We start from the raw sequence: 23729 nt of genomic DNA on the forward strand, positions 1-23729 counted from the left end.
TTCACAAGCTTGCCCCACAGTTCACAGCGAGCTGGGCTGGTGGGACAGCAGGTCTGGATCCCGAAGAGTAGAGTCAGGGCTAGGGTTTAGGTTAGAGTCAATGGGGCTGAAATCTCATCAGCTGTTCCTGCAAGATTTGTGTCCTAACACCTGCCCTCCTAGTGGGAAGGTGTCGCTGTCCTGCAGTGCCGGAGCCCTTCTCTCGCTGGCTCTCCTCCAAAATAGGGTTCTTTTGGTCCAAGGTTCAGACGATAATCTCAGCATTAGGGCTGCACCTGGCCTGTCCTCCTCGAGTTTTGTTTGTTTAGGAGTTTTTTTTCTTGCATCTCTCTGTGTGGGTTTTTATAGGGACTTGCGTTCTCACATGTATAATGGCAGCTAAACCCCATCATCGCTCACTGGTGGGAATGGCTGATGATCCTTCCCCACCATGAATGGTTTGCGGGGAATAATGGGCTGTTATGAACACTGAGAAGCTGAACTTGGGTAGCGTCAACGATTCTCCCAATGATGCTACGGTTTGGGAGCAGTTTCATAAATACTCTGAGCATGGAAATTCCAGGTTTGTGAAGTTATGGAAATGGCCCAGTTTTTCTTATGTAAATGTATATTGCTTCTGATACCCCTTCCACTCGCACTGGTGTTTTAATAACACCAGATTACTTACTTTCCCCTCTACTATTGCTGGGTTCCATTTTGCTTTTGCTTTTTGTACCATATGAGGCTTAATTTGGTTTTATTACTGGGTGGCCTGTATATACTCTGCATCCGAATTGTCTTGAAATGGATATGTTTGCCATGCAAAGCTCTTGTCTGCCTTTCTTCTGTACCACTTTGTCTTGTCTTGTAACCTGGATGACAAATCTGTCATGTAACATTGTCCGTCTGACGTTTATTCTACTAAAAACAATTGTAACAAAAGCGAAATGGACATAAAACATATTGATTCAAAAAATAATTGTCCATTGTGGTGAGGGTTGGATGTGGTGACTACAAAAAACAGACGTGCCTCTTTGGAGGGCTATGGTAAAAACACACCATTCCTAAAGGTGAATTGCAAAGGGGATAGAAGAATTAGGTGTGCGCCCTCTTGGGTTTCTTTATGGTGATGTATACAAAAGACCTGAAAGATTTTTGTTAGTTTCCAAAGAACATTTCTTTTTCCTGCTTGACATCAAGTTTATTCTTCCCTGTTTTTGTAGAGGTCTTTTTGGAAGAGCTAGAGATGTAGCTTGGGAGTTCTGTCAGCACTTAACTAGAAGAGCGAAAATGCTAAATATTTAATAGTGCTCTTTTTTTCCCCGTTTTTGGTATTTGAGTTAAATGGCATGGAAAGTAAATTGGGTGCTCCTGTTTTCCCTGTCTCATAAAGAAAAGCAAGAGGCTATCAAGTGAAATTGAAAGGCAACTAATTTAAACCTGATAAAAATAAATGCTATTTTACACAACACATAATGAGCCAGTGGAACACTCTGCCACAAGATATTGTCAATGCCAGTTTCTTAGTAGGGTTCCAGAAGCATGATTTAATGCTTATACAGATAATGAGAACAGCCACAGTTACACTTATTAGGATAACAAGATATAAGTGATCTAAATTCTCTTATTTCAGGGAATTTATTCTCCCCTGCCCCCAATTTATTATTTATACTATGGTTGAGCCTACAGGCCTCAGTCAACGATGAAGGTGCCATTGGATAAACTTGTCACGAACTGCCTGGGATTAGGAAGAAGCTTCCACTATGGAATTTGTTGTTCCCCTGAAGGAGCTGGTATTGGTCGGTGTCAGAGATGGACCATTGGATGTGGATGGAGAACTGGTCTCATCTGGAACGGCAATTCTTTTGTCTCAGACTTCAGTCATCAAGACAGTATATGAGAAGCAGCACATTTCAATCCAAAACCATAGCTCACCTACAAGTTGGAGAGCAAAAATGAGCACCTGAAACTATTTATAAAGCATAATGTCTAGGTGCATTACTTTAAGTATGAGTTGTCCTATTGAAATCATAGTTGAGAGTTGGTAAAAGTTAATGCTTGTAATGCTGTGGTAATCTAAAACCAGCCAAAGAGAGCATGTGTTTCAGAATCTGGTGTTTTTTATTCAAGTTATGGCTGCAGGTCTCATGATTGCCAAGATACACTCAGTTCAAGTTTCCAAGGTTAAGGGCTGGTCTTCATGTACACCGCTGTAGTGCTTTAGCGCCAATGTGAGAGCTTCTCGCATGGGTGTCGTTAATTCACTTCCCTTAGACGCAGCAGTTATGGAGGTGGGAGAAGCTCTCCTACCAACAGCGCTGTCGACGGGCGGGGTTAGGTGGGTATAACTATCGCGTGGTGGGTGGATTTTTCACACCCTGGGTATGTCTTCACTACGCGCCGTATCGGTGGGTAGCAATCGATTTATCCGGGATCGATATATCGCATCTCGTTAAGACGCGATATATCGATCCCCGAACACGCTCACTGTTGACTCTGGAACTCCACCAGAGAGAGCGGCGGTAGCGCAGTCGACGGGGGAGCCACGGCCGTCGATCCCGCGCCATATGGACCCCAGGTAATTCGATCTAAGATACTTAGACTTCAGCTATGCTATTCGCGTAGCTGAAGTTGCGTATCTTAGATCAATTTCCCCCCCCACGCCCCCCGTGTAGACCAGCCCCCTGAGTGACATAGTTATACTGATATAGGTCTGTTGTTTAGACCTGGCCTAAGTCAAGCAGTGTGGCTTTCTTGTGTTGGCAGACTGTCTGAAATGACTCACCCCACACATCTGTATAGGGTGCTACCTCTGGATCCTAACGGGTAATTTAAATGTAAAAATCAGTGTCTGCTACTCATTTTAGCAGAAACATCAAACTAATGTGCTTATCCTACAGTCTGAAACTGCTTTTAATGTCTCAATTCATGCTAATCCTCCAATTCCCAGCTGCCTGGATCTTTCCCTCAAGACCACTTCAATGATGCATGGTCGATATAAAAATCTATGGCCTATTGAATGCTGAAAATGTGGAGGCAACATAAATTGTGCTCAGTATCAAAAGGAATAACATGCAGGCTCCTGTACTGATCATACTGTTCATTTCATATTTCGCTCATTTAACAAAATCTAGGCCCAGCTCCTTAGGGGGTGTGTATCACCCTAGTTCAGCTGAAGTCAACAGAGCAACGCTGCTCTAGGCCATCTGAGGACCCGACCTGTAATTTCTTAATTTAAACTGAACTGCTGTAGACGCCAGGCACCATGCTGCAGAACGTTGTTTATTTGTGAGGGAGTGTGTAGGGCTGGGTTTGGAAGTCGCCCCGCTGAAGTCTTTCCACTGTTCACAAGAGCAAATCTAGGGAGGACTGAACCCTTGATCTTCTCCGTAAGGTTGCCAACTTTGGCTGGACGAATTCCTGGAGATTTCATCACATGACATAATCTTTAATTAAAGATTAATCTTTAATTCCTGGAGGGTTGGCAACCCTACTTCTGTGTGACCCTTCAAAGGCAATGGGCAGGGGCTCGCTCGGCGTGTGATCTAACTGTCTTAACGGCCCAGCCTGGACCCTGCCCCTAGGGCCAGGTATTTACTTACCCGCGGTGGCTATTTAAGGGGATTTCTTTCTGGCCCCTGCTTTAGTCAGACAGGAGTGCTTGGGCTCAGGACAGGTAAGGGGTGCAATGGAAGGGCTGGTACAGGAGCTCAGTCCAGGGGACCCTATGGGCCCTGGGGGGGTTAAAATCTCTGAATCAATATCCGTATGTTACAGGGTCATCGCTGCCCTGGCGCTGGGGAGGGCTCGCACACCGGGGGGTGTGGACAGGCCCTTTGGGGGCGAACCTCCCAGGCCACGAGCTGCGTTCTCCGCCGCGCCCGGCAGGCGGCGCTGTCCGCTCGCAGCGGCCCTGCGGATTCAGCGCCAGGTGCTTCTCTTGGTGGGACCCGGCAGCCAGGCCGCGGCTCCCTCCCGGCTGCGCTCGCTCTGCTCCGCCCGGCAGCGGGGCCGGCCCGTGGCGAGGCGGCGCCGGGACTCTGCCCAGCCCGGAGCGGGAGCGGAGCTCGGCCGGGCCGGGCCGGGCCCGCTGGAGAAGCCCCGCCCGGGGGGGCCATGGCCGAGCGGGCCGCTGCCCAGGTAAGGGCCCGGCGGGCGGGGGAGCCTCGGGCCCCGGGAGCTTCTCCCCGCCCGGCCTGGGCCCCGGGAGCCGGAGCGCGGGGAGCGCGGGGCTGCCCGGCCGGGCGGGGGCTGAGCCCCGGGGCGGGGCCGGTGCCGGGGGTTTGACATCCGCCCCGGGCGCTGTGTCCCACCCGCAGGCTCCCGGCGCTGGAGGGAAGGAGCCCGGTTCCCGGGGGCGCCCTTGGGCGCACATCTGGCCCAGCCCGGTCCGGCGGGGGAGGTTCTGGGTCTGTGCCGGAGCCTCCCTTGCCCCGGAGAAACCCTCCATCGTGTTCGGGCTTCGTGCTGTTGTGTTCAGCCTCCGGGGAGCCGCCGGCAGCGGGCACCCTGGGGTGCTGTAGGTCCCCGCCGGGGCGGGGGGGCAGAGCGCGGGCTTCGGGACAGTGTCAAGACACCAGCTCCCGGTTTGCCAGTTCGCGTATCAACGGCTGGGTCAGTGGTGCTGACTGGAGCCACCAGGGTCCCCTTTCGACCGGACATTCTCGCTGAAAACAGGCCACCTGGCAACCCTACCCGCTACCTTCAGCTTCAGGGACCTGCCGCCAGCGGCTTCAGCCCCCGCAACCAGGGCCGACGAGAGGGGGGGAAGCTGGTATAAATTACCAGGGCCCGGCTTCCCCCCTCTTGTCGGCCCTGTTTAGCCAGTCCGCCCTTGCTGGGTGGCCCGAAACATTTTTTTCACCGGGGCCCGATCCCACTCTCGGCAGCCCTGCCCGCAACCTCATGAAAACAGAGTCGGGTTTGCGACCCACAGTTTGAGAACCGCTACACTAGTTATTTGGCTCAGTATAGGGGTAATTGGGTAAAACTGAATGGTCTCTGGTGTGCAGGAGATCAGGCTAGATAATCAAATGGTCCCTTTTTGCCCTAAAGCTTATGAATAGTCCACTTTTCATATGAGTCATTGTGGGGTTTCCATTTCAAATCTGCTTCAGTACAGGAAGGGAAACAGTTCTTGGGCTGTTTTTCCCTGATGCTAACTTTGTTTCTCTTCATGCAAGCAGGCTCCTGCTGTTCCCGAACAAACTCCCGTGAGAGAACCCCATCATCACAGTACAGAGATCTCCTTGTGGACAGTAGTAGCTGCCATCCAAGCCGTGGAGAGGAAGGTGAATTCCCATGCCTCACAATTACTGAATCTGGAGGGGAGAACAAGGACAACCGAGAAGAAGTTAACAGACTGTGAGAGGACAGCGATGGAATTTGGTAACCAGCTGGCGAGTAAGTGGACTATTTTGGGAACTCTGATCCAGGAGAATAACTTCCTGCAGAGGAGGCTGGAGAACCTGGAGAACCTGCTGAGAAACAGGAACTTCTGGATCTTAAGACTGCCCCCAGGCACTAAGGGAGAAGTCCCCAAGGTAACAATAGCCTAGCTAGTGCTAAGGGGTAGAAACTTAGGTACTGAACGGGCTTTCCTATCTTCTGATATGCAGGCCCTTTAATTCACTTTATTACATCTTAGATGCAGGGAGTGATCTTACTGGCCTCAAGGTGTCCAATAACTCACTGGCCAGACCCAGTTGGTCCAGTCGTTTGTGGATAATGTACGGGACTGAGAGTCAGGACATCTGGGCCCTGTTTCCAGCTCAGTCACTGATTTGCTGTTCATCTCCAGCAAGTGCTGAGCTGGAAAAGTAATACTAGGAGCATACTTGTGCATCACTTCTGATGCAATTTGGAAACAGTGGTTGGAAACCTAGGCCAGAGCCGGCCACCAGATGCTCTCAACAGACCACCTGCAAATGCTCCATTTGGTCAGTGGGAGGTGAGGGTGCTATGCGCTTTTCAGGAGACACACATCTTCTTGCTGAATTTGGCCCTGATTCTTCAGAGTTTCTGCTAAAATTAGTGCTCTGGTCTTGGTGAATCTAAGAGCACAGCACAAGATGCATTCCCTGCCATAAGGATCTCCTCCAAAACCTATGGAAGTCCGTGGCATTCACTTGAGTGAGCTTTGGGTCAGGTCCTTATAGTCTAAGAAAGAAGTTTATTATAACTCTTACGATTCCAGGTGCCGGTGACATTTGATGACGTCTCAGTTTATTTTAACGAGCAGGAGTGGGAGAACTTAGAGGAATGGCAGAAAGAGCTTTACAAGAATGTGATGAAGGGGAACTATGAGACCCTGATCTCTCTGGGTAAGGATCAGTTTTCATAAGAACGGCCGGACTGGGTCGGAACAAAGGTCCATCTAGCCCAGTATCCAGTCTTCCAACAGTGGCCAATGCCAGGTGCCCCAGAGGGAATGAACAGAACAGATAATCATCAAGTGATCCATTCCCTGTTGCCCATTCCCAGCTTTTGGCAAACAGAGGCTAGGGACACCATCCCTGCCGAGCCTGGCTAATAGCCATTGATCCTGGCTAATAGCCATTTTACTCTCTGATTAGAAACAGTTCCTACTCTGGTTCCCATTGCAGGTTATTCTCCAGTTTCTTTAATTTCCAGTGGATCACTACTTCCCAGAGCATTTGCAATAGACAGCTCATACCACACACCCTCCTATTTACAACTAAATTGGAAACTGCAGATACAGATCTGGTCCAGTGCTTCCTAGCTGCAGATAACTGTTGTAGTTACATGCCGCAGAGTACGTGAGTAGCCTGTTCATAGCTGTGATGCCTCTTTTATTCTAATACCTAGTTTTCCCAAACCCTTTGAAGCATGTGGAATGTCTCCCATTGACTTAAGAGGCCTTCAGACAGGGCCGGCTTTAGCAAGTGCGGGGTCCGATTCCTGGGGCGGCACTTCGGATTGCCGGCTGGGGAAGGGGGGGCCATGGGGCTTGCCGCGCTCCGGCCGGGGCCGCGGGGCTGCCGTGCTCCGGCCGGTGCTCTGGCCGGGAGAGCGGGGTCCCCGAAGACGACCGCCGCCGGGGTGAGTGCGCGGGGCCCTCTTAGGTGCGGGGCCCGATGCCGGGGAATCGGGTGAATTGGCCTAAAGCCGGCCCTGCCTTCAGATCAGGTTCAGCAAGTTTAAGCGACTTGTCAGGTCATGAAGGGAGTCTGTGGCAGAGCCAGGAATTGAACCCAGGTGTGCTGAGTAGCAGGCCAGTGCCTGAAATACAAAACCATCCTTCGTTTCCTTAACGAGACAGATCACCCCATCCTATGGTAAAATCAGACTTCTGCTGATTTAAAATCTCAGTCCTACCATTGTATCAGCTAGTTCTTTGAGTGTATGTCCATAGGGTGCTGCACCGTAGGATGCACGCACGCCATGCGCTCTTGACTGGAGACTACCAAGCAGTGTCTGCAGGCCCATGCCTGCCAGAGTGGTGCCGCCAAATGATGGGATATAGGGGGGGGGGGCAGACTTGCTGCCACTCAGTTCCTTCTCAACTGCCTGCGGCTCGAGATGGAGTGCTTGCATATCCGCTGGTTCTCAGCTTCCTGCCTTTCTCAACATAGTGATTTATTCTTAGTTTTTCCTATGTTTGTGTAGTTATTTTATTTCTGTGTTCAGTTTTAATACAGCTGTGTTTAGAAGGAAGATTATCCCCTCCCCTTTTTCTTTCTATTGTCCGCTTTGGTCCATTAACCTTCTGCATTATGTCAAAGATCCCGGGGTTTAAGTCCTGCCAAACCTGCCACAGGTCTTTTCCCTGTAGTGACAGATTCGAGTTGCTTTGGAGACACCTACATTCTGTCCAAATGTAAGATCAGTTCAGGGTTTAAAGGCAGGTCTTGGAAAGACAGAGCGGCTAGACTGAAGCTCCTTCTAATGGAATGCTCACTAGCCCCGGTGGGGCCTGCCTCCTCTTCCATCCTCTCATGGATTGATTACTGGTTAAAAGATGGGAAACAAAGGGTAGGAATAAATGGTCCGTTTTCAGAACGGAGAGAGGTAAATAGTGGTGTCCCCCTGGGGTCTGTACTGGGACCAGTCCTATTCAACATATTCATAAATGATCTGGAAAAATGGGTAAACAGTGAGGTGGCAAAATTTGCAGATGATACAAAATTACTCAAGATAGTTAAGTCCCAGGCAGACTGCAAAAAGCTACAAAAGGATCTCTCAAAACTGGGTGACTGGGCAACAAAATGTCAGATGAAATTCAATGTTGATAAATGCAAAGTAATGCACATTGGAAAACATAATCCCAACTGTACATACAAAATGATGGGGTCTAAATTAGTTGTTACCACTCAAGAAAGAGATCTTGGAGTGATTGTGGATAGTTCTCTGACAAAATCTACTCAGTGTGCAGCGGCAGTCAAAAAAGCAAACAATGTTGGGAATCATTAAGAAAGGGATAGCTAATAAGACACTCAGACTGTCTAATGGGTTGCAATTCAACTTGTTTAGAACCCGCTGCGATGCGGCCCCCTCACAGAGTGACAGCACACTCCCCCTGGACCTCAGTCCACAGCTATAGCTCTGCTGAAAGACATTCCCATACCAGAAATGTGTGGGACTACAACTTGGTCTTCCATTCCCATCTTTGCCAAGCATTCCGCCATCTTACCTACTTCTAGGGATGATACTACCTTTGGTGACGCAGTCCTCCGAACCATCTTGGACTTGCCTCCCCGTTGAGTTACTGCTTGGGAGTCTCCTCTGGTGGAGCACCCATAGGGACATATGCATTCAAAGGAGGAGGAGAGGTTACTTACCTTATAGGACCTTGAGTTCTTTGAGATGCTTTGTCCCTATGGATGCTCCACCTCCCACCTTCCTTCCCCTCGGCTGTAGAGGCTCTGCTAGGTGGTAGAGGCTCTTGTTTGGAGGCATGAGGGGCTGCTCTGCGCAGGCCTGCAGACACTGCTTTGCTGTCTCTGGTTGAGAGCACATGGCTGTGCATGTGTAACCTAGTGCCTAAAAAACTCCAACTCCCATAGAAAAGCAGCTGGAGACGGAGTTCAGTCTAAGGCTTTTCAGCAAGGATTGCACGGGGGCAACCTCCCCACATTCAAGTCCCCAAAACAACCAAAGGAATGAACTTAATTAAGTACCAACATTATAATTCTTATGATAAAGAAACATAATGAATAATAATAACTTAATTTCTACAACATAACATGGCAACTTTATAATCCACATACACTGTCTTCACAGTTATGCATAAACAGAAATAAAGAAAACCAATTAAACAGCTCCGTCTCCACAGAAAGACAGTGAGAGGAAACTCAAAGTTCCCAAAAGTTTAGGTTGAATTCACCTGAGTCTGATGAGTCTTTGACCACCAAATCTGTACAGTCTGCTGAGTCAAAAGCATCATCTTCCCTCCACTTGCTGGTAGGAATCTTCAGTTGGAATCCAGGCGGACTCTTCCTCTGCTGAAATCACTTAGCCAGTCAGCTGACTGATTAACCAACCACTCAGTTAAGTGTATAGATTTAAAACAAACCCTGTTACAAGAAAATGCAAAACTGAGAAAATGCAAAATATAAATGACTCTTTCCCCATGATCAAATTTAAAGAAAAGCTGGTGAATCATACTAGTTGAGTTAATGTAATTAAAACACTTTGGATAAAATCAATACAACATTCACAGTATACAATTACAATAAAATAAATTACTTTTCCCTCCCAATTTCCCCTTTTTTTAATTAAGACTGGCTGTGCTTCCCTGTTGTCGGGTTAACAACATCACTAACCTGCTGCAAAATGATTCAGAGTTAGGGAAAACAACCTGCTTTCTGCTCCTGGGGTCAGCTTCTCCCAACCCACGCAGGGCACATGGCAGCTGTTTTGCAAAAGGCCCTGCCTGCTCGCCCTCCTGGTGTCTGACCCCAGCAACAGGGAACCTATTGGAGCAGACCCAAAACTACCACACCCTATTCCAGAAACTTCTGGATGTGGAGTTCTAAATCTGCCTAGCAACAATGACCCCGGAACAACTTCTTCCTATCCCCTCCCCTCATAGATCTCTTAAAGCAGTGGTTCTCAACCGATTCACCAGTGTGGGCCACATATGTACTTCTCTATATGTTATGTGAGCCACATCCACGCAATATATAGACTACCTGTATGGCCCTGGGAATGTCACATGGGCCACAGCTGTGTGCTGATTGGGCTGCGGGTTGAGATCCACTGTCTTAGAGCTATCTCCCTCTTAGGCAAGTTGGTTACACGCGCATCTTATGGTGAGCATACCCATAGGGATAAAAGATCTCGAAGAACTCAAGTTACCGTAAGGTAAGTAACCTCTCCTTTTGTGTTACCTGGTAATATAGCATTGAACATTCCTCCCTGAACTGGCTCTGGCATATCAACTTCCCTTCTATGCGGCAACCCCCGGCTCTTCTGCTGGGGAGCACACCCGACCGCCACAAGGAATAGTATCTTTTTACAGGATCCTTATTAGGTATTGGCCTCCTTTCAGATCTGTCGTCAGCTCCAGCAAGAGAAGGGGAGCTGGATTTAAATCATTTAGTGTTATTTGCAATGAATATTAATAGGCCATGATGTTCCCTTAACATCTGCTACCATGAACAGACTACGCTGTTTCTAAGCCAGACGTTTTATCCCGCATTGAACGAGGGGAGGAGCCGTGTGTCGGGGATCAGCGGGAATCCCTGGAAGGATTGGAGGAAAGAGTCCAGAAGAAGGAAGGGCTGGTGGAAAGAGAAATCCTTGTGGACCCCAGCGCAGGTGAGTGCTACCAAGTATCACAAACCCACACGTCCACTGTAAGGGCTTGACAGTGCAGGTTTGGGAGAGTCGTCGGCAGGGCTGCGGAGCCCAGCGCTTTGTTACTCATCATCCAACAAGCTGGAGGAAGCGGAGAGGAGCGGGGCTGCAGGCCAGTGGGCCACGAAGCGCCCTGTGCTCAGCATATGAGGCACTGAACTCCCTGTTGGAAGTGAGCTCCAGAGCACACTCAGGGGAACTGCTCCTCCTGGCTGGCAATAGGAGTCTCTCCGAGCCCTCAAATGTGCCAGGCACATCGTTTCCATGAACTGGATTTGCACTTTAAAACCTACATGTCAGCCACGCCCTGTCTCAGCCCCTGCCATGCCCCCTTTTCGCCCTAATCCCCGCCAAGGCAGAAGTGAACCCACTGGTACAAGAGGATGAAAAGTGGGCATGACAGGGGCAGCTGTGTGGCCCTGCAGGCAACAATATTACAGGAGTGTGGGGATTCCTTAGGCTCCCCCGGGAAAAGCAATCCATTTCCTAGCAGAGATCTGCTTTCCTGAGGATCACCAGTTCTGCCTCTGTTCAGCTCAGGTTTAAAATCACATGTAAGTGCCTGGTGAATATGAATAAAACACTCCTTTCCCCTCCTCTCTGTCTTCATGAATAGGCCAGGCCGTTTCCAACCCTGACATCCTGCCCCGGGCTGAAGGAGGGGAGGAGCCGTGTATCAGGGTTCAGGAGGGTTCAGCGGACAGAGAAATTCCCCTGGAGCCCAGCGCAGGTGAGCAGAGGGTTCGAACTCGGACTCAGTGAGGGGAGTGAACAGCCCCTGGCCCATTAACTTGTATAATCGCATCTGTCTGGATGTGTTTGCTCATCTGTTTTTCCTTCTCTCCACAAAATGTCACTGACCCTTCCACCCATCCCAGACAGCTCCAGCCCCAAACCCTTTGCACAAAGAGGTCAATGGGTGTTGGTAAAACACACTCTGATTTGTTTCTGTGTCTCATTAACATCATCAATCACCAGGTTCCACATCTGCCACTTTACCCTGGATCAAAGAAGAGGAAGAGCTGGATGCTGGGGACCAGCAGGAATTGGGGGAAGGACGAATTCTCACAGGCTCCAGCATGGGTGAGCAATGGCTGGCTGCCCTGGTGCAAAACTCCCATTGGCTCTGAGGGGGAGTGGGTGTGACGGGTTGCCCCCCCGCTCTGGGGTGCCACCCGATGTACTGGGGTACCATTGCGCCTGCCTGACCCACCAGCCTGGGTTCCCTTAACACTGTACTGCTACACAGCCTGTCAAGCCCTTCCCCAGGCTTCAGGCTGCACTTTACCAGCCCGCATACGGGTAAGGACACCCCCAGGTGCAGAAACACAGACATGGAGATCAGCTCTGCATGGGAAGGCTCAGCTAAGGAACTGCCCAGTTACTCAAGTGCCCACCCCCCTCTGGAGTGTAAACCCAAAAGAACTGTACAGCGTAAGTTCATAAAATTCGCTCTCTCCCTCAATGTGGAGAGAGAGATGCCCAGCTTTTTGCCCCCCAGTTATGAAGTCCACAAACTGGTTTTAGAGAAAAAAAAGTTTATTAACTACAAAAGATAGATTTGAAGTGATTCTAAGTGATAGCAAATAGACCAAAGCAGATTACCTTAGTAAATAAACAAAAAACGCAAACCGAGCTTAAATTCTAGATAGGTAGGATATAAATTAGCAAATTCTCACCCTGAGTGATAAACAGGCTGGCAGATTCTTAAGGCGCATGTTGCCTTGGCTTGCCCAGGTTTTCATACTCAGGCTAAAAATCCTTCTAGCCTGAGACCATCACTTCCCACAGTTCAGTCCTTGCCCCCCAGGTGTTTCCAGGGGTGTTGTTGCAGGGAGAGTGAGGTACCATCATGATGTCATTGTCCCCTTTTTATAGCTTCTCCCCACTTGCTAGAAAGCTCTTTTCCTGTGACTTGGGTCAGAGTTCCCATTGTGCAGTGCTATCTCTGAGAAGATTCTATTGTACACAGTTCCTGGGGTAATCCTTGTGTTTGTGTGCATTTCCTCAATAATCCATTAACATTGTTTGGCCTTTTTACCGTTGTACCTGAAAGGCTGCTTGTGGGTGTTTTCAACCCCACAACATGTCTCAGTAACACATACATAGCCAAACTTCATAACTTCACATACAACAATAGCACATACAATCCAACGAGATAGTAATGTCTAGCAGATCAAGACTTTTAGAGTGATACCTCACAAGACATACTTTGTACAAAAGATATCCTAACTACATGACAGTGGTGAATATTGAAGTGTCAGGGTGTCCCATTGGGGCTCTAAGGGATTGAAACACCTCAAAGGAGGTGAGTGGAGTAGCTACCTGCGGCACCTCGGAGCTCCTCTGCCTCTGTGTGCTCTTACCTGTTCTAAGTGATCGTTGATTGTTGTTTGTATTGCAGTCCCGAATCAGGGCCCCATTGTGCTAGCTGCTGTATGAACACAGAACAAAAAGACAATCTCTGCCCCAAAGAGTTTACAGTCTAACAGTAGTAGGCATCCTTCAGTTTTGGGAGCCCATGGGTCTGCGCCCCTGAGAAGTAAAGAATTTACTCAGTTTACTTTTATGGCTGAAGAGACCCACTTGAGAGAGAGAATCTCTGCCACATCTGTCACATTTAAAGGTGGTGTCTTGACCCTTTGGGCTCTGCCTTCTGCGAGCTCTTTTCTCCTCCTAAGCTGGACGGCTTCCTCTTGGAACTCCAGAGACCTGTGTTAAGCTCTTGTTTCCAACGGCTGTGGTCTTGAGTGTGATCTTCCCATTTGTCCACATCCACGTCCTTTTCTTTGCGGTCTCGCTTGCACACATCCTTGAAATGCAATTTTGAGCATCCTATTTCCAGATGCCTTGGCAGGCTTTGGAAAAACTGTACATTATGCTTTGAAGATGAGCTTCTGTGTGGGTTGTCACTGCTGCGTCATCAGCGAAGAGAAGGTGTTGGATAATGGCCTCCCGAGTCTTGGTTTTAGATCTGAGTCTTTCAAGATTGAACAGCTTTCCGTCAGACCTTGTGTGCAAGTAGATTCCCCCAGTTGAGGAACCAGTGCTTGTTTCAGTAGCAGGGAGAAGAAGATCCCAAACCGAGCTGGGGCAAGTACACAGCCTTGCTTAACTCTGCTACGAATCTGGAAAGCCTCAGAACACTGAGCCGTCGTATTAGACTGTGCCGAACATGTTTTCATGGAGGGATCAAATCATGCTTAAGAGCTTGGGGGGACATCCTTTCCATTGGGGTGGCCATCTATGGCAAGGCTAAGCTCCTCGACAGTTGGTTCATTGTCGAGTTGGTTCATAACAAGCAGGCTTTTGATGGCGGTGATGGCTATGTCCGTAACAATATTTTAATGAGTGTAAAGCTCAGAGTAGTATTCTACACAGCGATCCATCTGCTTAGTGTGGTCGTTGATTGTTTCCCCGGTTGTTGATTTCAATGGGGCTGTCTTCTTTGAAGTTGGACCCAAAGCTTTCATGATCCCATCATACATGTTTCTGATATTGTCTGCATCAGCTGCTACTTGGATGCTTTCACATAAGTGCAGCCAATAGTAATTGGCACAGTTTCGAGCAATTTGTTGTACCTTGATTCTTGCCACTCTCAACACTTGAAAGGTTTTTTCATTTGGGTCTCTCTTGTAGTTGGTTTGGGCTGTGCGTTTAGCTTCTATGACTGGTGTCAACACACTGGAATATGCATCAAACCAGTCGTTGGTCTTGTTTTCCTTCTTCCTAAAGACACAGAGCTGCATCGTAGATTGTGTTCTTCAGTTGCTCCCACTTCAGCTGGGCACTTGTGGCCCAATCACTGCTATCAAGGGCTTGTTGTAGTACGTTCTTGCACTGCTGTGACTTTTCTTGGTCCGCTATGGTACTGAGGTTAATACGAAGACATCCTTTTACTTTAGATCTGTGTATTTTCTTTAGTTTAAGTCTGATCTTGCTCCATACCAGAGCGTGGTCTGTGTTGCAATCGGCATTTTGATAACTGTGGGTAATGAGGACAATGTTAAGGTTGGCATGCCTTGTGATGATAAGATCCAGTTGATGCCAGTGGCCAGATCTGGGATGTTTCCAGGACACTTTGTGTTGCAACTTTGTCTGGAAGAATAAGTTTGTTACACAGAGATAATAGGAATAAAATTCTAGCAGTCTCTGACCATTTACATTCATCTTACCAGTTCCGTGTTGACCAAGACAGTTGGTCCATGCTTTATGATCAGCTCCAACCCTTGCATTAAGTCCCCTAGCAGGAAAACATATTTGTGTTTCAGAATCCTGCTGATGGTGGTGTTCAACTGGTCGTAGAACTGGTCCTTGATGTCAGAAGACGAGGAGAGTGTTGGGGCATACACACTCACAAGGTTGACTGGGCCCTCAGATGTGAACAAGTGTGGTGCCAAAATTCTCTCTGATCCATTTGTAGGTGGCTCAGTCATCCCCAAAAGTGAGTTCTTGAAGGCAAATCCAACTCCGTGATCTCGTGTTTCTTCTGCACTTTTCCCCTGCCAGATAAATGTGTAGTCTTTTTCTCTGAGAGATCTGCTTTATGCTAGCCGAGTTTCTTGGAGGGATGCGATATCCACGCTGAGTTGTTTCAGCTCGTCGTTGATCACGGCAGTTTTATGTGCATCGTTGATCTGTTGAAGGTCCTCAGGCAATCCAGTTGTTATGGTGCAAATGTTCCAGCACCCTATCTTTAAGGATGTTTTCTTTCTTGATTTGCCTGGTGCATTGGTCACAGGCAACTTGTCAAGTTATAAAATTCTAAGCTCCAAGCACCCATTTGAAGCAGGCAGACTGTGGCAGGACAACACCCTATTGTCTGGGGGCTGCCCAGTTTTATGGCGGGCAGTTGTTGTCCAGTAAGATACGATGATCTCTGCCACCATCAGAGACTGCTGCTGGCGCTCAATTCTACGCCAATAGAGTAAGAGCTTAGAACCGGTGACTGCTGCCTCCCGAGTTGTGTCGACGCTCGAGGCGAAGCTGGAGTACCTCTCCAGGGCCCAAGCCTGGGAAAATGATATGGAGGCCCTGAGTTGCCCATGCATCAGGACTCCCCCTCTCGGTGTCACTGGTAAAATCCAGAGGAGAGGAAGAACCAGTACGTCTGGTACCCAATCTGCTGCAGGAGTTGCCGGAAAGATACTAAAATATTAGTACCTGACCGCCTTTGGGGCTCCACTCCAGATTTTCTATCTGAGTTTACTCGCATAGACTTACATTCTCCCGAATTCACCCACAAGGCAGTGGGGCTTTTCTGTTAGGGTTTGCTCCCTTAGCCTTATGCCCTCCCGAACTACCCACAAAGCAGTGGGTTTGATGAGCCACAGGTAGTACCATCTACTCTCATTACGGTAGCAGGCATAGCCTGACCTGACGCTTACAGTCTAATAACCCCATTGTAACTGTATAGCCATTACGTGATGGTGGATGTCAGTCACAGCTCCCCCCCCGTGCGACTAATGGGGGCAGTTGATCCTGTCTTTCTGAGTGTTTGATGTGATGCAGAAGAACGGGGCCCCTCCTTTACCCTGCCCCCATGCCTTCTGTGGGGGAAAGTTTACCCCTCGACACCCAGCTTGGAGGGGTGGTTTCAGGCTCATAACATCAGTCGTGCTGTGATGAAGGAGGTGTGTAGGCTAGAAGTGTCATGACATCCAACCCAAATTGTGGGGTCTAGCACATAAGATTTCAAGCCAAGTCGAGCCCTACTTCAGGACTGTTGAGTTCATACGCTGAGGCAATAAATTATTCATTGGGCCATTAAAAAGTGTCAGGTTTCTTCTGCATAGTATCTCTTAGCCAGGGAAGCTTTCTTTCCAGATCAAAGCACTAATGCCCATCTCTCTCTCTCTCTCTGTAATCTAGCAAATGATGGGACAGCAAGCAAACAGGAGGAGAAGCCCCAGGAGGGATGTCTGGAAAAGTTAGAACCACACAGGATTTTGTTGGTGAAATCAGCAGAGGAGGTTTTGCAGAGCCTACAGCAGGGAGTGGCTGCACGGCTGGCTAACCCTGCAGTCATCAGAATGGAGCAATCAACCCAGTGCGGCCGAGACTTCAGCCTGCTCAAAGGCTTCGTGGTGCAGCCGGGAGAAAAGCCCTTTGCCTGCAGTGAATGCGGGAAGAGCTTCCGGCTGAAGGGGAATTTGGTCAAGCACCTGCGGAGCCACGCCAAGGTGCGGCCCTACAAGTGCACCGAGTGCGAGAAGAGCTTCAACTGCCAGTCAGACCTGCTGCGACACCAGATGATTCACCGCGGGGAGAAGCCCTACAAGTGCAGTGAGTGCGAGAAGAGCTACAGCCGCAAGGTGTATCTGCTCAACCACCAGCGTGTGCACACGGGGGAGCGGCCCTTCCAGTGCACGGCGTGCGAGAAAAGCTTCCGGCAGAAGGCCGTGCTCATCTCGCACCAGCGCCTGCACACTGGCGAGCGCCCCTACAAGTGCACCCAGTGCGACAACAGCTTCAGCGAGAAGTCCAAGCTCAACAACCACTACCGCATCCACACGGGAGAGTGGCCCTACAAGTGCACCAAGTGTGACAAGAGCTACAGCCGCAAGGTGTACCTGCTCAACCACCAGCGCCTGCACACCGGCGAGCGGCCCTTCCAGTGCCCTGAGTGCAGCAAGAGCTTCATGCTCAAGACGAGCTTCATGAAGCACCAAAGAAATCATGTGGAAGAGAGACCCCACCAGGGCGGCCCAGCTGCTAAAAGCCATAGCGGGTCTGTCGGCCATCAGGGTAACGACTTGGGAGAAGGGCTGAAACGCCACATTGAGTGTGGGAAAAGCATCACGGGGAAGCCTGAGCTAGAGACGCTCCAGCAGGTCCATGTCCGGGAGCGGCCACATCAGTGTGGCACGTGTGAGAAAAGCTTCCGATACGAGGAATCTCTGAGAGAACATCAGAGTCTCCACAGCACAGAGCAAGGGCATCCGGAGGTTTCTCGGAGCCCCAGACAGGGTGCAGAGGCCGGACTCCTTGTTGTAAAGATGGAAGATACGTGGTAGCCAGTGGAGTTAACGTTCAGCAGGTGCATTAGTCAGACGAAAGGCAAGAGGAGGAGTTGAAACGTCCATGGTTTAGAGAGAGCTTCACCTCATCAGATCTGACTGTGTGTCTGAGCCCCTGGAGGAGAGGTGGAAACCCAGCCAGTAGACTTCCTTCTGTCACTACCTGAAAGGGGAACCAGGGACACTAGCTGAGGAGGATCCTTCTCTCTCAACTGAAAATGCAGCAACAGCCCTTGGGGACACGCAGGGGAGCCAACTTCTGCTTGGGAAATATCTCCGCACGATGGCAGGCGGACGGCACTGGGAGAGAAAGAAGTCGGAGGAACATGAATGACTGGCAGTAGGAGGGGGATGGGCACTCTGTATAGGAGGCCTGTCGCTGGGCCTCACTGGACAAGACTGAATTGCAGTTGCTTAGGATATAAGCTGACATCTCAAGTTCAGCCCCATGGCCCACGTCCAATATAGTTTAGGAGGTCTGGTCTGCTCTTGTTACTAATGCGACCCTCGCTTTAGCCTTCACTCACCTTGAGGACCTGTGAATTCTCTAGTGACTCCAGCAGAAGAGGGACTCAGGAGTAAAATAAAAAAGGGGAGATAATGAGAAATGCCCTGAAAAAATTGGGAACACATGGGAAGTTAGTACTGTTGGTAAATTCAAAGAGATGTTTTCCCCGAGTCCTGACCCAAGAACTATCTGGGCAGGTCACCACAGTGGAGCTTTTCACTTGGGCAGGTGGGGTGTGGGGGGGGGAATAGTTGAGCTGCTTCTTATCATGTAACATGTACAAATCTGATCATGACTCTTAAGACCTAAAGTTAACACAGTCACCTCATCCTTCAGAGTGAGAAGGCGGTTGTTTCTACCTCCCCCGCAACACCACCTCGGCCATTTCATTGTATTTTGATGTACGTACTGTAATAGCATTGTCCACTGTTAACCAAGGCTTAACAGGGCCTCTTGAATGAGTCCAGCAATAGGGACACATACTGCTACATCGCAGCGAGCTTGCAGTTACCTGCTACAGTGTTCAGGATATTGTTAATATCATTAATAAGCAAATCACACTTTTAACTTTTAAATCACACTTGTAGAGCAGTTTTTAAACTAGGAGATGGGGGAAAGCCGACTGCCGCAGAGGAGCGTGTGGATCGGACACAGACTTCTCTTAGGGGAGAGTCTAATGATAGAGAATCTCCAGGTTCTAGTCAGGAGCAGAGGATGGAAGAGGATAATGTAAGGGCCAGATCAGACGAGAAACATTCACATAAAAAAGAATCGGACACATCAGAAAAAGGCAGACAAATAAACAGTGACAAGTTTTTAAAGTGCTTGTACACAAATGCTAGAAGTCTAAATAATAAGATGGGTGAACTAGAGTGCCTCGTGATAATGGAGGATATTGATATAATAGGCATCACAGAAACCTGGTGGACTGAGAGCAATCAATGGGACACAATCATTCCGGGGTACAAAATATATCGGAAGGACAGAACAGGTCGTGCGGGGGGGGAGTGGCACTATATGTGAAAGAAAATGTAGAATCAAATGAAGTAAAAATCTTAAGTGAATCCACATGTTCCATAAAATCTCTATAGATAGAAATCTTACGTAAAGTAAGCTGTCATGGGATAAAAGGCAAGGTCCTTTCATGGATTGAGAACTGGTTAAAAGACAGGGAACAAAGGGGAGGAATTAATGGTAAATTCTCAGAATAGAGAGGGGTAACTAGTGGGGTTCCCCAAGGGTCAGTCCTCGGACCAATCCTATTCAACTTATTCATAAATGATCTGGAGAAAGGGGTAAACAGTGAGGTGGCAAAGTTTGCAGATGATACTAAACTGCTCAAGATAGTTAAGACCAAAGCAGACTGTGACAAACTTTAAAAAGATCTCACAAAACTAAGTGATTGGGCAACAAAATGGCAAATGAAATTTAATGTGGATAAATGTAAAGTAATGCACATTGGAAAAAATAACCCCAACTATACATACAATATGATGGGGGCTAATTTAGCTACAACAAGTCAGGAAAAAGATCTTGGAGTCATCGGGGATAGTTCTCTGAAGATGTCCACGCAGTGTGCAGAGGCGGTCAAAAAAGCAAACAGGATGTTAGGAATCATTAAAAAGGGGATAGAGAATAAGACTGAGAATATATTATTGCCCTTATATAAATCGATGGTATGCCCACATCTCGAATACTGTGTACAGATGTGGTCTCCTCATCTCAAAAAAGATATACTGGCACTAGAAAAGGTTCAGAAAAGGGCAACTAAAATGATTAGGGGTTTGGAACGGGTCCCATATGAGGAGAGATCAAAGAGGCTAGGACTCTTCAGCTTGGAAAAGAGGAGACTAAGGGGGGATATGATAGAGGTATATAAAATCATGAGTGATGTGGAGAAAGTGGATAAGGAAAAGTTATTTACTTATTCCCATAACACAAGAACTAGGGGTCACCAAATGAAATTAATAGGCAGCAGGTTTAAAACAAATACAAGGAAGTTCTTCACGCAGCGCACAGTCAACTTGTGAAACTCCTTACCTGAGGAGGTTGTAAAGGCTAGGACTATAACAGCGTTTAAAAGAGAACTGGATAAATTCATGGTGGTTACGTCCATTACTGGCTATTAGCCAGGATGGGTAAGGAATGGTGTCCCTAGCCTCTGTTTGTCAGAGGGTGGAGATGGATGGCAGGAGAGAGATCACTTGATCATTGCCTGTTAGGTTCACTCCGTTTGGGGCACCTGGCATTGGCCACTGTCGGTAGACAGGACACTGGGCTAGATGGACCTTTGGTCTGACCCGGTACGGCCGTTCTTATGTTCTTATGATGGACCCTATTGCAATGTGTAGAGACAGGCAGTGGGGTGAAGGGTGCTGTTGCTTTCTCCTTCCAGCTGCTCGGGTGCTTCCTCAGTCCCCATTGCATTGGTTTTTGCCTTACTGAGTTTTAATACGTTTACACTAATCAGGAAGCAGAGCCTTCACTCTCACCCAAAAGACACTGTTAACTCTTGCAATCGTGTCTTGAGTCTTGGGATATTGGGTGTTTTTCAAGACCCATCTCCTAGAGGCAACTGATTACAGGAGGCTCTAAGCTTTTGTTTAAACCCTTCCCCCTCCCCCCCCCCCATTTCTGTTCCTTGTTGTGGAGAAAAACTTGAAAATGTGACCAAGTGTAACCTAAAATCTCAAGTATCAGAGGGGTAGCCATGTTAGTCTGTATCCACAAAACTAACCAGGAGTCCGGTGGCACCTTAAAGACTAACAGATTTATTTGGGCATAAGCTTTTGTGGGTAAAAAACCCACTTCTTCAGATGCATGGAGTGAAAAATACAGCCTGTAATTTTCACTCCATGCATCTGAAGAAGTGGGTTTTCTACCTATGAAAGCTTATGCCCAAATAAACCTGTTAGTCTTTAAGGTGCTAAAATCTCAGAAGGCCAAAAAGAAGAACCCAACATTTATTAGTTTTTAAATCATGATTTTGAGGGGCCTGACTCACGATTTCAGAACCTGTGGCATTGGCAGTGATGCAAGTATCTCTTTTGTGTGGCTACATCACATGGGTGGAGTCCCCCCTGTACAGAGGCTGCTCAAGGCCTCTGTCCCATAACAGTTACCCCATTTCAGCTTCTTTTGGCCTGACTCTTATCTCACGTAGGGCAGTGTTACTCCTTTGACTTCAATGGAGTTACTGTTGATTTACACCACTATGAGTGAGGGTAGTCTCAGGGCCTGTGTTTTCCTAACAGATTTTCCTCAAAGCAGGCATGTCTGTTGTTCCTCACAATACCCCTTTCCTAGCAAAGCCTTCCTTTTGATAACACTCTGTGCCTCTCTGGCTGCTAAGTTTAATCCATCCTCTGGATCATCGTTTCTATTTTTTAAAAACTGATTTTGTGATTGATGAGAACTAAAGGCAAAGTTTAAGAGTATGAGGGTGCCTTATTTACTTGAGCAATACAATTAGTAAACAAAAAAATACCCATTGCCAATGTCATAAGAGCATAACATAAAAGTGGCCCTACTGGGTCAGACCAATGGTCTGTCTAGCCCAGTGTCCTGTCTTCTGACAGTGGCCAGTGCCAGATGCTTCAGGCAGTTGGAGGTTTAGGGACATCCTGTGTATAGGGCTGCATCCTTTGGCCATCTTGGCTATAGCCATTGATGGACCTATCCTCCATGAACTTACCTAATTTTTTTTAACCTAGCTATAATCTTGGCCTTCACACTGTCCACTGGCAATGAGTTCCAAAGGTTTACTGTGTGGTGTGTGAAGAAGTACTTCCTTTGTTTTAAACCTGGTGTGTATTATCTCCTATCTCCCCAGCACAGTGTGGGTGCTAACGATGGAACTGAGCCCACTACAATCAGGGGAGAGGGAACGGGGAATTTACCTGTCAGCTCTCAGAAGGAAAATGCAGGTAACTCACAGAATCCAAAAATGGGTTGGCGCTGAGGAGGGGAGACAAAAGGCCTAGATCTATTTTAGATTCTTTTAAACACCCTCCCTAAGTCACTGACAATATGATACCAAGCAAACTTTCCAACAACTTTGCATTACAAATATCTTCAGCCCCTTTTCTCCTCCCTGTGGGTTTTACCGCAGGCCCAGTAGCCCAAGCACCACTCCCTGTTTTGTTCTGTTCCCAGACCTGGTTTCCTGGGGGACAATTTGGTACTGGCTGGACCCCCCCCAGGCCAAGGCACCTCCTGGAGAGAGCTCGGGGTCACCTGAGATGGGGCCCATGGCACTGGCTAGCGGCGGGCGGTCAGTGCTTTGTCCCACGCGTGTGCCGTGGACTAGGGGCAAGTGCCCTGCGGTGTCGTCGTCCCCCCCCCCATTGCGGTCCCCAGCTCTCTGGCTGGCGGGGGCCGCCCGTGGTGTGAGGACACGGGGATGGGCGGGTCCCCCGGGGGCGGAGCCTGTTCTCGCCCGGTGACGGCGGGGAAAGGGAGGCGATTCCCGCCGCCGCTCCCGGGCCCCGGCAGCCAGGCCGCGGCTCCCTCCCGGCTGCGCTCGCTCTGCTCCGCCCGGCAGCGGGGCCGGCCCGTGGCGAGGCGGCGCCGGGACTCTGCCCAGCCCGGAGCGGGAGCGGAGCTCGGCCGGGCCGGGCCGGGCCCGCTGCAGAAGCCCCGCCCGGGGGGGCCATGGCCGAGCGGGCCGCTGCCCAGGTAAGGGCCCGGCGGGCGGGGGAGCCTCGGGCCCCGGGAGCTTCGCCCGGCCTGGGCCCCGGGAGCCGGGCCGCGGGGAGCGCGGGGCTGCCCGGCCGGGCTGGGGGCTGAGCCCCGGGGCGGGGCCGGTGCCGGGGGTTTGACATCCGCCCCGGGCGCTGTGTCCCACCCGCAGGCTCCCGGCGCTGGAGGGAAGGAGCCCGGTTCCCGGGGGCGCCCTTGGGCGCACGTCTGGCCCAGCCCGGTCCGGCGGGGGAGGTTCTGGGTCTGTGCCGGAGCCTCCCTTGCCCCGGAGAAACCCTCCATCGTGTTCGGGCTTCGTGCTGTTGTGTTCAGCCTCCGGGGAGCCGCCGGCAGCGGGCACCCTGGGGTGCTGTAGGTCCCCGCCGGGGCGGGGGGGCAGAGCGCGGGCTTCGGGACAGTGTCAAGACACCAGCTCCCGGCTGCAGGAACGCACTAGTTACTGGCCTGAGTATAGGACTAACAACTGGGTAAAAGTGAATGGCCTGTTGTGTGCTGGTCAGGCTAGATCAGGGGTTCTCAAACTGGGGGTCACGAGCTGTCAGCCTCCACCCCAAACCTCGCTTTGCCGCCAGCGTTTATAATGGTGTTAAATATATACAAAAGTGGTTTTAATTTATAAGGGGCTTGCTATGTGAAAGGGGGCACCAGTACAAAAGTTTGAGAACCACTGGGCTAGATGATCGAATGGTCCCTTTTAGCCC

At 49.4% G+C, this 23729-nt stretch overlaps 2 protein-coding genes across 2 annotated transcripts in view; both read left to right on the top strand.

Moving 5' to 3' along the window:
- Positions 1 to 4095: 4095 nt before the first annotated feature.
- LOC135873890 (zinc finger protein 282-like) lies at positions 4096 to 11930 on the top strand. Its single transcript, XM_065398499.1, has 8 exons — positions 4096 to 4119; positions 4299 to 4498; positions 4657 to 4753; positions 5166 to 5522; positions 6176 to 6302; positions 10606 to 10761; positions 11417 to 11530; positions 11779 to 11930. The coding sequence occupies exons 1-8, from the start codon at positions 4096 to 4098 to the stop codon at positions 11928 to 11930; spliced, it is 1227 nt and encodes a 408-aa protein (XP_065254571.1).
- Positions 11931 to 16832: 4902 nt separating this feature from the next.
- Positions 16833 to 23729, top strand: part of LOC135873891 (zinc finger protein 546-like) — a 53766-nt gene continuing 46869 nt past the window's right edge. Inside the window, exons 1-3 of the mRNA XM_065398500.1 lie at positions 16833 to 17815; positions 22871 to 23004; positions 23341 to 23495. Coding sequence (XP_065254572.1) covers positions 16833 to 17815; positions 22871 to 23004; positions 23341 to 23495 — 1272 coding nt within the window. The remainder of the gene's footprint in view (positions 17816 to 22870; positions 23005 to 23340; positions 23496 to 23729) is intronic.

This window comes from Emys orbicularis, chromosome 2 (assembly GCF_028017835.1).
Source record: "Emys orbicularis isolate rEmyOrb1 chromosome 2, rEmyOrb1.hap1, whole genome shotgun sequence".
NCBI lineage: Eukaryota > Metazoa > Chordata > Testudines > Emydidae > Emys > Emys orbicularis.

Excerpts from the sequence above, each read along its gene's own strand:
- LOC135873890 (XM_065398499.1), top strand. The coding sequence starts at position 4,096 with ATGGCCGAGCGGGCCGCTGCCCAG. Across the intron at positions 5,523-6,175 it reads CTAAGGGAGAAGTCCCCAAG|GTGCCGGTGACATTTGATGA; the intron begins GTAACAATAGCC and ends TTACGATTCCAG. Across the intron at positions 6,303-10,605 it reads TGAGACCCTGATCTCTCTGG|ACTACGCTGTTTCTAAGCCA; the intron begins GTAAGGATCAGT and ends TACCATGAACAG.